Genomic DNA, 13,880 nt, shown 5'->3' on the forward strand with positions numbered 1-13,880 from the left:
TCAAACCAGAGTTCGCACTCTTCGTCAAACCATGGTTTGCTCTTTGGCTTTTTCTTTTTACCCAGTACTTTGTTCGCGGCCTCTTTTACCGTTTTTTCGATGTCCCCCCATAAGCTATTCGGTTCGTCATTCCCCTCCGGCGATGTGTTTGCTTCTTCAAGTGCCTGAAACCTGTTATTAATTTCTATCTGGTACCTAATTCGCTCTGTTCTATCTCGTAGTTTGTCAATATCGAAGCTTTCTACCTTGTTTGCTCGCTGACTATTTTGATTCGCTACTAGTCTAGCTCTTAATTTGGCTACTACTAGGAAGTGGTCCAAGTCGCAATCTGCCCCTCTGTAAGCCCTTACGTCAAGAACATTAGTATGACGTCTTTTTTCAATGAGGAAATGATCAATTTGGTTCTGTGTGGCCCCGTCCGGCGATGTCCACGTTGCCTTGTGTATGTTCTTGTGCTTAAAACACGTAGTTTTGATTATAAGATCTTTTGCCGCCGCGAAATTTATGACCCTAATACCGTTATCATTGCTGGCTTCGTGCAGGCTTTCCTTCCCTATAGAAGGCCTAAACATTTCCTCCCTACCTATTTTAGCATTGAAATCGCCTAATACTATTCTTGTGTCATTGAACGGCCGTTAACTGTGCAAAAATAAAGATTTATGAAAAATGCATGCTCTTGTACTTTTATACATAAGAGGATCGAATCTTGCAGACGTAGTTTTCAAGAATAGCTCTACCGCGCCGTGGCCGAGCAAGTGTTTCGAGCTGTTTTATTCAGGCAGCGAACAAAAATTAGTTTTCGATGACCTGCGGCTTATACAAAGGAATGTTATTGAATTTATCAAATGTAAATGACGAAAATCGGAGAGAAAATTAACCATAAATTTGAATAAGAAATACCAGACTCGGATGCAAAATTCAACGCGGTCCTTTTCATAATACTTCTCTCGGTTGAGATGTAACATCCTGTCAATAATAGATTATCGAAAACGCTGCTGTGACCCGAACAAAAACCCGCCGTCTTTGCTCAATAATTCACACAGCGTTCGATTATTAAAATCTCCAACTCAGTTTCTCTCTCTCTCTCTCTCTCTCTCTATCTCTCTCTCTCTCTCTCTCTCTCTCTCTCTCTCTCTCTCTCTCTCTCTATCTCTCTCTCTCTCTCTCTCTCTCTCTCTCTCTCTATCTCTCTCTATCTCTCTCTCTCTCTCTCTCTCTCTCTCTCTCTCATCCCGCAGCCAAAAAGTATGAAAACCCTCTCTGTTACCAGGTCATCGCGTGCGCCATTATACGATCAACCCCCATACATTATACACACATTTACGACGCCTAACAGTAGGGCTCTTCCACGGTCTTTATACTTTCCCCGTCCATACGTTCTTCGCCTCGTTCCGACGCGATCTCTCCGGACATAGTCGCGCACGATAATCCGGCGACAGGCGAATAAACGCACGCGTATATCCTACTGCATAGATGCGTATACGTCTATGCCACACGTGCGCGCATAAAGCGGTCATAATTCACAGGTTCATACGTGCGCGGCTCTCGGCAATTTATGGGTTCCGATATCGGTTATAGTAATGGGATATATCTCCTCCGAAGTAGCGCGCACCGGTCTGCAGCGACGAGGAGCGCCTTCAATTTCGGATGATTCATTATTGACGCTCGCCAGGATTCCATTTGCATTATCCAGAGGCGCCGTAGAGAGAGAGAGAGGGAGAGAGAGAGAGAGAGAGAGAGAGAGAGAAAGGAAATTAATTAGAAGTGAGCTACGTGACGGCGTGTTTTGAACGCGAGTTTTACCTTTGTGAGCACCACTATGGCTGATTTATTTTCTGCGGCGAAACCGCCGCCGGCAACAATTAAAACGTTCGCGCGCGCGCACTCGTTCGGCGTTCAATTTAGGAGTCGTTATGCAGATTACGACTGGGGTTTAAGGGTTTCTATTTAATTTGCGGAAGGGCACTCGTACTGTTTCAATTGAACGTGGAAATATCGTCGAGTTTGACGCCGACGACTTGGCCGAACGATGAGGATTTATTATAGAAGTTTTTGACTCTTTAACCAGCTTCATATCGGATGGTCGTGTCGCAACGGTAAAATTTTTAATGTAGTTTTAGGGGAGTATAGAAAAGCTTTCACGTCTTGGAACCGCGTGGAAGATTAAAATATGTAGTAGGTCGTTCGCGTTGATGAAGTAAAATGAGGCGAATGTGACAAAACTTTTTAGGATTACTTTTTCTTTTAATAATTATTAAATCGTTGAAAGAGAGGTGAAGGAATATTACGAAAAAGTCCGTGGGTGGCTTTTCCGCAGTAATGGTTTAAAGTTCTTAAAAGTGTCAGCGACCAAGTTGCTGCGCGCGACCTCGTTTGCAGTTTCCTCGCTTTTTAGGAAAATACTTTTGGTATTTTGATTAGCATAAACTCGTTAATTTTTTTATTAAATGCTCGAAAAAAATGCATTTTGAAAACTGGTTCTTAGTTTAGATCTGACGTAAAAACAGTTTTTCATCAGGAAAGTTTTTATCTAAATGACAAATAATAATTGAAAGATATCGGTTTGCTTTTAATGGAAAAAGACTTCAGTATATATTAACAAAGATGCGTGGCTATATTTATAATAAGTGGAAAGTAAATGTTAATTTATATATAACTCTTTCAGGGGCCACCAAAGTAGTATGCACCTTGAATCGTCAGACGTGTACTATAAAGTTAATTACTACTACTAATCTAACACGTAATTATGTTAATTAATTTGCACCTCATTCTGCTACGAAATTTAATTATATTAACTTTGAGAACAGATACCTATAATGCATCTATTTGTTATTGGGTCGCAATATGAACATTACAATAGATTCATGATTCTTAGGATGACGTTTTATTGATTATAATGCCGAGTAAATAAATCACGCAAAGAAAACAATGCTAAGTAGGTGAGTATACACAAATCGAGTGAAAGTTTAATTAAATACGCATTATTTATATTTAGATATTAAACCGAGACGATGCATTTTAGTGTAGAAACAAAATATTTGTCCTAATTTCATTAAAACAAAACACAGAAAAGCTTTAATTCACGCTTCCGAAAAAAATATCAGCACGAAGTTAAAACAAAGTTTTCGCTCGCCAAAACGAAACCAGCGAGATCTATATACCCTACATACGCATAGAGCAACGCGGTCAAAGTACCCCGAGAAAATCAGCAGCACGGCGACTCGCGTAATTGCCTTTATCGCTAATCGTAATTTACCGCGGGTAGCTCTTTCAAGGACGAGCTGCATAGCGAGCGGAGATTTCGCCTTCGCCCGCTGGCGCTTGCATCGGTTTAATCATGACGAATAGCACACGACGCGGGATGTCGCAATATCCATTATGCACAGTTTTGCGAATAGTCGTGTACTGTGTGTGCCTAACACACGTACGAGGCTATTATATATCGATCGACTCGTCCGCGGGAGCTTTTAGCAGCAAGATCAATTTTTTTCTTCGGTGCCAAGCGGATGAGGATAATGACGCTGAAAGCCGGTTAATGTTTGTGCTTTAGTTTGCTCGCAGCCAGGAATTTTGATAGAATACTGTTTTAACCGCGGTTGTAACGTAAATATTTGATCACTAGATTTTACCGTCGAAAACGCGCGTAACCTGATAATACGACGCAGAGCGAGGAGGAGTGAAATTTTACGCGGGGGAAATCCTTTCTATTATATTTTCAATCTACTGGTGCAATATGTAGTAAAAAAACGAATCAGACGAGAGATCGCGGTATCAAACTATTAATATTCGTGATTTATCGACTGCACAATAGATATTATCGTGTCATGTTATTTAACCCTTTATGTTCAATAAGCGCCTTTGTAAGCTATGGCATTACAATTGAATGTATATAGCTTTCGAAACGCGATTATACAACGCTTTGTTCGAAATATCTGATCGTACATAAATGGATTCAAATTATCATCGGCAAGTCCTATCTCCGTTCAACAGAATATTACTGCAAGCTCTTATCGGAATCAGAGAGGACAGAAAATGACGCTTTATGAAAATGTACAGTAGTGTACATCAAAGCGCAAGCGAAGGAAAAAGTCTTCGATTACTTTGACAAGGCAATGCACATAATGCATTATGCGATTTTATACCTCCGTCTGCATTATATTACTCTTCGAGTTCTCTCTCTCTCTCTCTCTCTCTCTCTCGCCTTTGCATTGCGCGTTAAAAGCTTTTCACCCGCCTCGCCCATCCGCATCCCATTCCCTCCCTCACACACACACACACACACACACACACACACACACATAGTCATATTGCAACATATTGCAACGTGTATACAGCGAGTGTAAGCTGACGAGCCTCAAGAAAAAAAAGCGAAGAGAAAGAGGCGTGAGAGGTCCGTATAATTTCGCGCAAACCCGAGGCGCAAAATTTGCATTTCATTTTGCGTGACCCGCCGTGCGACTTTTTCCGAATAAACTTGCGGCAGGCCCTTGTCTTTATCTTGGCTCCGCCTAGTCTCTCTATACTGTCTCGAGGCGGACAAGCTGCCGAGCTTCTTAATTAAAGCACGAAGGGTTAATATTGTTGCGGCTTAGCGTCGCTATATGCGGTTCCCAGTTGCCTGTTTTCTTCGCGAATATGCATATACATCGCTCGCACACAGCTCCGTGTATTAATTATGTACGATGTAATACTCGTGCTGTAGTAGTGTGTATAGATATGATCCGTGCGATTCATCGGCGACGTCGATGCGGCCTTTGTACTTGTTACGACGTTGGGGAGCGACACGATCGTATCGGGAATTGCTCTGAAGATGTTCGATATGGCAGTTTAGATAGGGGCCTAGTGTTGGGTGATCGTCCTATCTCGTGTTCGAATCCCTCTTATTCGATCCGAAAGAGAATAGCTTGTTCGTTTATTGCGAGTAAATATTTTCGGTTTTGTGGTATATATCATTGTCGAATACGATTTTTTTTCGTATTTTGTGTTTTGGTGAATAAATATAGTCAGTGCATTGATATTTATTATGTACAATTTTTCTGCAAAAAATTCTTTTCTAATGTGCTTGTTTTTATGAAATTATTTCGAGTTGCCTTTAATCGGGTTGTGCACCGAAAATATAATCTGGTAATATTACATAATTTTACAGAGGAACAAACAATTTACTATATAGATTCGTATACTGTAAATTAAGATAATAAGTAAATTAAATGAAGAAAAAATAATTAATTTACTTATAACAATTAAATAAAGCAAAATTACGAAAAACCAAGAGTTAGTAGTCCTCCGTCGTAATGTAATTATCTTTCGTTGTCCAAAGTTTTAAGTTATTATAAGAATATGTCGCCGAGAAAACCTTGAAAAATATTTAAAAAATCGCATTTTTCAAGGTTCTCTTGGCGACATATTGTTACAATAACTTGGAACTTTGCACAATGATGAATAATTACATTATACGGAGGGCCACTGTGACTCTTGGTTTTTCGTAATTCTGCTTTTGTTAATCTTTATAAGTAAATTAATTATTTTTTCGTCTGCTATTCTGTGGCGCTGAATTTGAATTTTTGATTGACCTTGGGACGTCCTTAACGAGTGTATGTGTAAAGTGAGAAGATTATGTATTCTGGGCTGCAATTTTAATTATTTCCCATTTGCATGACAAACGAGAAATTAAATTTTTGATATTTTGAATACGCGCTATGAATGACAATCGGTAAAAATTTTATTTTTTTTCTAGCGAAATAAAGCTCTATCATCAACAATTATTTCGTTCGTCAATCTCAGAAATCTGTCCCACCCTTCAAACAAACTCGAGCCTGTCAATAAACAGCCCTGGCATCTCAGCCATCAAATCCGCACTTCAAGCATACAAGCCACTCATCAATCCCAGCAAAAATCCGATCCCCTAACAAAGCGATCAGTATTTCCAAAACGAACTACTATGTACACGCTTATACGCGCACCTACGAACCATAAAACAGCGTCTCTCGCTAAACGCGATTCCGCTTCCGGGGGCAGTAAAAGCGCACGAAACTCGGAGAGCCGCTAGCTCGACGTCGTAACATTATAGCTCCAGCCTGTGGGCTTTCCGATTTTCTCTTCCTCTCACGTCACCGTCGACGTCGTCGCCGCGTGAATTCACGATCAATGTCCTATATGCTCCGAGATTCTTGAAGCGCGGACTTTTCGCGCCATAAAGCCCCAGGAGCGCTACGGCTTTACTCTGCGACCAGCTGACACGCGCGCGACTGCACGTGTCTCTCGCGCACAGGTGGATTTATACTGTCGCGATGAGTACCCCTCGTTAATTATCGCGGGCGTATTTTAAAGCTCTCTCGAAGAGACAGAGAGATAGAGAGAGAGAGAGAGAGAGAGAGAGAGAGAGAGAGAGAGAGAGGGGAAAAAAGAGAGCTTTTTATGCTTTTCTCTCTGGGCATTGTTATTCAAGGTTGTGGCGTGGTACAGCTTTCGATATAAAAGTATAAAGTGAAAATTGTACAACGTACTTTTTGCTTATATGTCTCTTCGGGCTTTCCTACTGCAGTAAACGATCAAACACGGCGTATACTGTTCTCTCATCGGCGAAACTAACCAACAACACTCTTGACAATGATCTATACTATATGACGTTATCTAATGAGCCGAGAGTAGACGAATCAATATCGCGATCCACAGTTCAAAAGCACACAAAAATCAATACGAATGCACTCAAGAGAAGCTATCGGCGGATGCCGATTGAAACCGGCGCTCGAAATCACACCGCATGCCGCGTGTGTATGCGTCATTCGGCAGAAGATTCCGCGAATCGTATGTAGTACAGACTGTGTTGTCTATCGTCGCGGAGGATATCGCAGCAGCCGGTGTCGTTGGGTCGGCGTGCCGAGCGCGACTGAAATGCTACCGCCGCACGTTTCCGCGGCAAGCGCGCGCGCATACGCGCGTGCAGCCCTCGTGGGGGTGAAGCGATACGATTCTCGCGCTCCTCGGTATACATATACAGCTTCTGCGTCACGCGGTTCGCATAGGTGCCCGCGCGGGCTGGATGTGAAAAAATCGACCAAATAAAATATCGCCGGAGGAGAGGATGTACGTGTATTTCCAGGGGCAGAGAGGACTATATCGATTTATGCGGATGAGTGTGCGGAGAGGTATTGGTATATAGGTCTACATGTAGGTTGCTGAGAGAGAGAGAGAGAGAGAGAGAGAGAGAGAGAGAGAGAGTAGAGATAGAGAGGAGGGCTAGAGGGACAGTCGATGAAATGTGACACGGGTGGAAATGGACAGATTTCGCATGTCTGCTCAATGTCGCATGTGTGGCTGGAATGCAAAATTGAATTTTCGAGTCTTCGGCGGGGAACTTGATCGAGTTCCATTTATAGAGAGGGATAAGATGGTGGGGAATCCCGAATTATTTTTCCTGAGATATAGTATCGTTTGAGTTTTTTCGAGTGTGCATATTTTATGGAGGTTTGGATGAAATTTTATATTGACTTTAATGATTCATTGGATTTGAAATATTACAATTGTCCTTAACATTTGTATCGAATTATATTTTCTTATATGGCATGAATAAATTTTCTGATTTTCGTGATGAAGATTTTATTTGATCTGTCGAGATTTACGATGCCTCTGGTACAGAATACATTAAGGGGACACAATACCTTTAAACTTCGAAACAATCGATTTTTTTATTGCTTATTTTGACCCGTTTATCAAAAAAAATTTCGCAAAGTTACATGCAAAATACTTAAACAAAATTTTTATCGTTTTTTCGTAAAATTGCGTATTTTTCATTTTTTGACTAATACGACTAATAATTTTAATTTTAAGTTTTATACATTCAATCCGAATACAATTGTTATTGTAAATGTGGAAAATACAATTTTTTTACCGTAATATATACATATATTATGCTCCGCATACATATTTTAGTAAATAAATTAGTACGTATTGATAAGATTTTTTGCATTATTTTCGAGATGTATTTCTAGTTTCGCTTCTTATATAAGGCTCCGATGGATACGTAGGGACATTTATTTGAATACAAATATCGCGCGCCCGCGCGCCACCTGTGGGCAGGTTAGAATCAATGTGTCCGAGAAGGACAGAGCGACCGTTCTGCTGTTCTGCTAGCAGACAGCAAATATTTCAAAACACAGCTGATATAGTCCTGGGATGTGTTTTACACTGAGTAAACACAGCTGATGTCTTAATACATTAAAAAAACTGATATTTCTTAAAAGTGTTTTTAAATTAATCTAAGTAGAGTTTGTAGTGTTTTTGGGGTTATAGCTTATAGCTTATAACCCTAAACAGAACAAAAAAGTGAAGTGTTAGTGTAAAAGCAGAGCGGTGAAGTTAAAAAAGTGTGAAGTGTAGTGATTTTAAAAATATGTGTGATAATCGAGATGCCAAGGGAAGGTTTGCGAATACCCATCCTGACAAGAAGTACTCTCGAGGAAGAGGCCAGAAGAGGCCAAGAAGATTTCTAGGAGCAACATGCGAGGATGAACCTGCTAATAGGACAAGACCTTCAAGTTCAGCAAGAAAGATACAAACTCCAGCAGCAGAAGGAACCTCTGTGGTCAGGAATAGATTGATTGATATCAACATTCTATTTCCTGCTCTCGAGGAACTTTTGATTTGCAAACAATGCCATGGTCAAGTTAAACTTGGCGAATCTGAATCTCAAGGATTAGGATTCAAGATTGAAGTAGTGTGCATTGAGTGTGGTCAGCTGGCAGCTATCAAGGCATGCAGAAAAATTGGCGTCTAGAACCATGCTTGGGAGAACAACAGAAGAGCAGTGGTTACTTTTCGTGCTCTTGGACTTGGACACGCTGGTCTATCAACATTTTGTGGGTTGATAGACCGCTTGAAACCCATGGCTCAGTCTGCATATGATATAATCAACGAATAATTTAGTGAAGTACGCGAGAAAGTTGCCAAGGACACTATGAAGACTGCAGTGATAGAAGAAAAAGCCGCTACAGAGACTGGAGCACCCGGATCAAACATTTGGAGGTTAGACTGGTAATTTTCTGCAGTTTTAACTTGAAGATTCTACACAGTGACTAAATGAAAAGATAAGTATAAAGTGTTATTATTATCAAGGATAAAATAACCTTTTTATTATATTTTTATAAAAATTCATAAAATGCCTTTTTTTGGTTGCAGGTAAGAAAAGCCGTACAGAACTCAGAGGTGTAAGTGAATATACCTTATAATTACTTAGAGTCAAGGTCTATGTTTGTGGAATATAGAAAACTTGGTCCCAAAGGATTTGATAAGCACTAATTTAAGTTACACTTTCAACAATTTTCATAAATATTAAAGTTGATTTTCTCTAAATGTTGTTTTTACTGAATTGAGCTCACTGTCCGTAGGATTCCAAGTGAACGCATGGTTCTTTTGGGCTCAAACTCAAGGAGGATACTTTGTACGCCTGTAGTTCTGGTATGAATGCAGGAATTTTGATTTAAATGTTTAGAAAATGTTTTATACACAAAAAGGTGCCAGAATATGGGAACAAAGAAAAAAAATGCAGTTTTTTATCGCCAAATCATTTCTAAACATTGAAATTAAAATCCCTGCATTCATACCAAAACGACAAGTGTACAAAGTATCCTCCTTGAGTTTGAGCCCAAAAGAACCATTCGTTCACTTGAAATCCTACGGACAGTGACAAAGTTCACAAGAAACCGAATTCAGTTCGGCCAGAATTGTTGAAAAATACAATGCGCTCAGTTTGGGATATAACGAATCTACGTGCATAGTTCGGCTTGACGCACAAAAAGTATTCCACAACCCTTCAGAGACTTTTATGTACGCAACTGTTCCAAATTTTAAATTACGCGAATTTCGATGGCCGTAGTCAGAAGTTGTGCGAAAAGATGAAGCTGCGAGCTGTCAGTGCTCAACAATGATTAACCGACTCAATTGGATTACAGGTCACCGAGCAAGAAAGAGGTGGCGCGTCGTCTTTGTTTCGCTTCTCTCAATCCCCTCGCGTGAAACGTTCGCGCGCTATAACTTCTCGAGTGCGCGGCGCGGTTTCTTCGGCGTCGTCTTTGCAAGCTTTTCGGGGGAATGCTTAATTAAAACTCGGAGCGTCGTTGCTCTCTCGACGAACTAATTAATTACGCCCCGGTCAAAAATGCGAGTGTTTGCGGCTCTTTCTTGTGCGAAGGAGTTCAACATTTTGTGATGAATATTAATAAGGCTCTGCTGCGAATATGTTTTTGAGAAATGAGTGCAGGAAATGGTCGAGAAAAATAGTTTTTTATTAATTCTCTAATTTGATATCAGAGATAAGGATTACGAAGAAAAGGCAAACAGTACCGACAAAGCTTTAGAAATAGCGAAAACACACACTACCATAAGGGACGCTGAAACAACTTCTGTAGCGAAGTGGCGCCCTCTACGAGGAGCTGAATATACTATGAGAGCGTGGGCATGAGAGAAGCGAACGGTCCGGCCTACGACACGGACGATGGGTCAGAGCTTGTACCTTAACCTAATAAAGACGAGTGTTCCTAAGACGCGTGGCTATTCAATATTACCCGACCACCCCGCTACAACTTCTGTTACACGTGGTCTTTTCAAAAGCTTTGCAAAAGGCAGTGTACTGTACTTTTTATGTTTTTCGATACCTTTCTCCATTTAGACTTTTTTAAAGAAAATGCCACTGCTTTTTATTAGAAAAATGTTAGTGTTAGTTTTTTGATCTGAACTCTTAAAAAATAATTACAATAATTATTCATAGTCTAAATTTTCTTAAGGACACCGGAACGAAATAAAAATTTATGAAATACAAAGACGTATCATAAAATATCGATGACAAAACAAAATAAACAATCATAACTTTTCATGTTTTTGTACGATTGAATTATTTACGAGCTCCGAGCCAAGCAAATGTAGCTTGTTGAAGATTGGGTTCCACTGAATTCACGACACGTTTGCAGTGTAAGACAATGAAGCGCGAATTTTAGGATGCTCTTAAGGAAGGCATAAACTCCGTCGTCGTAATCTTAACACTGGCCGGGTGTGAAAAAGGCCAGGTATTTCGTTCGTGGGCGCAAACGCGCTAGTATACCGCCTATAGTTTGAACTCGGGAATTGACTATCTTGCCGTAAACTTTGAGACTGTTGCAGTATTTATTGCTGGAGATTAATTCAAGGATTGTTTGTCAAGTTTCAAAATATATAGAGAAAGCACGAAATCATCGTATTATTGATGTTGTAAAAAAACTCAATTGCTGCCAGTGCGATTTATTTTCGGCGATCTATTTTTCGAAGTATTTAAGTGGGTATAAGAAAGAGACTATGCATTCGGTTCAGAAAATCCAATAAAAGGCGCTTATTTTGGAGCAAATTTCTTAAATCGGCGCTGATAGCTCCCATTTAAATTCCTTCGATAAAAGATCACACTGAAGCAGAATAAGGATTTCCATTTACCTCGAACAATCGGCTAATGGGATCGACTACTTGTTGACGACAGTTCTATTGCAATAGCGTCGACAATTAATCTAGCAGATTTCAATTTACTTCGACTATAAAGTATTTTTAGCAATAGAAACTATGATTGTATATTTTTCAATTATGAACCATAATTATTCAAATACAGCTCATAATTACTCAAATACAGCTATTATTCGAATACGCTCAAAAACAAAAAAATTGCTCCATTCGGTTTATACATGGTGTTTATTCTAATAAAGTTAAATGTTAATATAAGTTACAAAATGTATAACGATACAATAACCATACCATTTTTTTATTTATTCATAGTTGTTCTCTCAAATAATAACGACTTTTTATATAAATTTTATTTATCAAGTCAACTAATTTTACAATGATTAAAGACGTCTAATCTCTTCGAAGTTTTAAATTGATCTGCCAAAAACCAAACGATAAACTAATCTTCGTCTTTGCCAGGCGTTCGGATTTTTAAATGATTCTCTCGCATAGTCTTATGTGCACGGGTTCATCATTTCCCTGACGTAGTATTTTCTACTCAATTAATAAATTCAAAATGCGGCCCCCCCATCAAACAAGTATCTCTTGCTCGCAACCATCAAAACACCGAGCTCTAGATTAAATCTCTTTGTTCTATCGTTTTGGAAAAAAATCTTACTTGAAATTATAAAAATGTAAGAAACGAGTAGTTTTACATTTTTGTTAACATATAAGTAATACGGAACAATAGTTTATCGTTCAAAAAGAATATACTTGCATAGTTTTCCAAATATTGCGATAAATCGTCGACAAATTTAAAATTAGTTAATTACAGTAAAAATAAAAAATCAAACCCAAGAAAACAGAAACTAAGATAATTGCCAAAGGCAGATGTCTAAAGCACGCAGAGGTCAGCGCAAATCCCTACATTATCAACAAGACCAGTTAGAAGCTAATTTAGTAAACTTCGAAATATATTTTTGTGAAATATGAAATTACGTAATTGATTTGTAATGTCACAGAAATAAATCCATAAAATAGATTAAAAAATTAGTATATATCCTATGGAAATATATAAGTAATGGCAATGATGTTAAAAATGATAAATATAAAACAAATAAAATATACGGTCATTGCTTGGGATAGTGGAATACAGTAAAGGGAAATTAATAAACAAGATAATACTTAAATTAGTTGTAGTAAAATTTATTTGTAAAATCACTTATGAAATTATCGTTATAATGGCAATACAAAGTATACGCAAAGTATTCAAACAACGAAATACTCTGCTGTTACAAAATTAAAAAAAAAAAACGTAAAATTGATCGTCAGTAATAATGAACGCTATTACTTACGCACTGCATCTTACAACGAACCATCCGACGAATTTGCGAAATCAGCGCGGGGACTATAGCTTGCATTGTAAGCAATTTATCGGTATAATTAAGGAACCTCCCTACGTAATGGAGGCAACGCATAATCATTAAATCTAAATCCATATAACGTTGGTTTATTTTTCATAAAAAGTAATCGTGAATCGTGACGTATTCTCGATTAGCCTTTTATAGAAAAATAAAATACTGAATACGATTCGCTCGTTTCAAAAGATAAAGTAAAAAGCGACTTCAATTCAATTGTAATTTCGCAAATACTTTTTTCTCAATCAAATCTTTTGTACACATCAATACGTTAGATCGTTCGAGGTCCGTCTTTTCTTCCGAACGCAACGACCTGATTATAAAATTGCGCCACGTGCAACGAAATGAAGAAATAATAAAACCTGCAAGGCTTTTCTTTAGTAGTACAAATATTACAAGAATATTCTGAATTATGACGATTATCAAATAAATAAAGTACGTATTGGCGCCTTATTACAGTATTCGATCTCACCGTTCATTTGTCAGACTTAAAGTGTCGCTATCCGTGTTGAGATATCCTAATTTATTTTTTTCAAAATGAGCAATCTCTAAAAAGTCATCTGCACCCCCTCGTCAAGTACATCGTAGAATTTAAGTTAGTGTTTTAAAGATCGTTCAGACATCGTCTATTTGTAAGTACTTCAATTGAGAAAGGCGGAAGTTGATTCAGGTCCCTTTAGAGATAGCTGGGTAGAAACATTCAGAATTACACAGGAATCCATAAATATATTCTTTTCTCTCTTTCCCTAATTTCACGTCTTCCACGAGTTGGGTTAACAATTATTTGATCAACGTTTACATACAATCACCAGAGTATCACGATTAGTTTTTGCTTGATAATGAGGAACAATAGTTGTGTGATATATATATATATATATATATATATATATATATATATATATATATATATATATATATATATATATATATATATATATATTGAATTCCTGGTCTAAATTAATTCGATGTTCTTGCTAAAAATTACGCTTTCGGAATGGATCACAAACG

General features: G+C 38.4%; 2 protein-coding genes across 2 annotated transcripts in view; one reads left to right on the plus strand and one right to left on the minus strand.

Annotated features, from left to right (window-relative positions):
- Positions 1-6,892, minus strand: part of LOC100680372 (adhesion G protein-coupled receptor L4) — a 155,891-nt gene extending 148,999 nt beyond the window's left edge. The window contains exon 1 of the mRNA XM_031920787.2: positions 6,504-6,892. The gene's annotated coding sequence lies outside the window, so the exon portion shown is untranslated. The remainder of the gene's footprint in view (positions 1-6,503) is intronic.
- A 1,204-nt stretch (positions 6,893-8,096) lies between these two features.
- On the plus strand, positions 8,097-9,395 carry LOC116415805. The gene is made up of 2 exons (XM_031921074.1): positions 8,097-8,333; positions 8,377-9,395. Exon 2 carries the CDS (start codon positions 8,390-8,392, stop codon positions 8,771-8,773), a length of 384 nt encoding a protein of 127 aa, XP_031776934.1. The 5' UTR covers positions 8,097-8,333; positions 8,377-8,389; the 3' UTR covers positions 8,774-9,395.
- The last annotated feature ends 4,485 nt before the right edge of the window (positions 9,396-13,880 follow it).

This window comes from Nasonia vitripennis, chromosome 1 (assembly GCF_009193385.2).
Source record: "Nasonia vitripennis strain AsymCx chromosome 1, Nvit_psr_1.1, whole genome shotgun sequence".
In the NCBI taxonomy this organism is placed as follows: domain Eukaryota; kingdom Metazoa; phylum Arthropoda; class Insecta; order Hymenoptera; family Pteromalidae; genus Nasonia; species Nasonia vitripennis.

Excerpts from the sequence above, each read along its gene's own strand:
- LOC116415805 (XM_031921074.1), top strand. The coding sequence starts at position 8,390 with ATGTGTGATAATCGAGATGCCAAGGGAAGGTTTGCGAATACCCATCCT.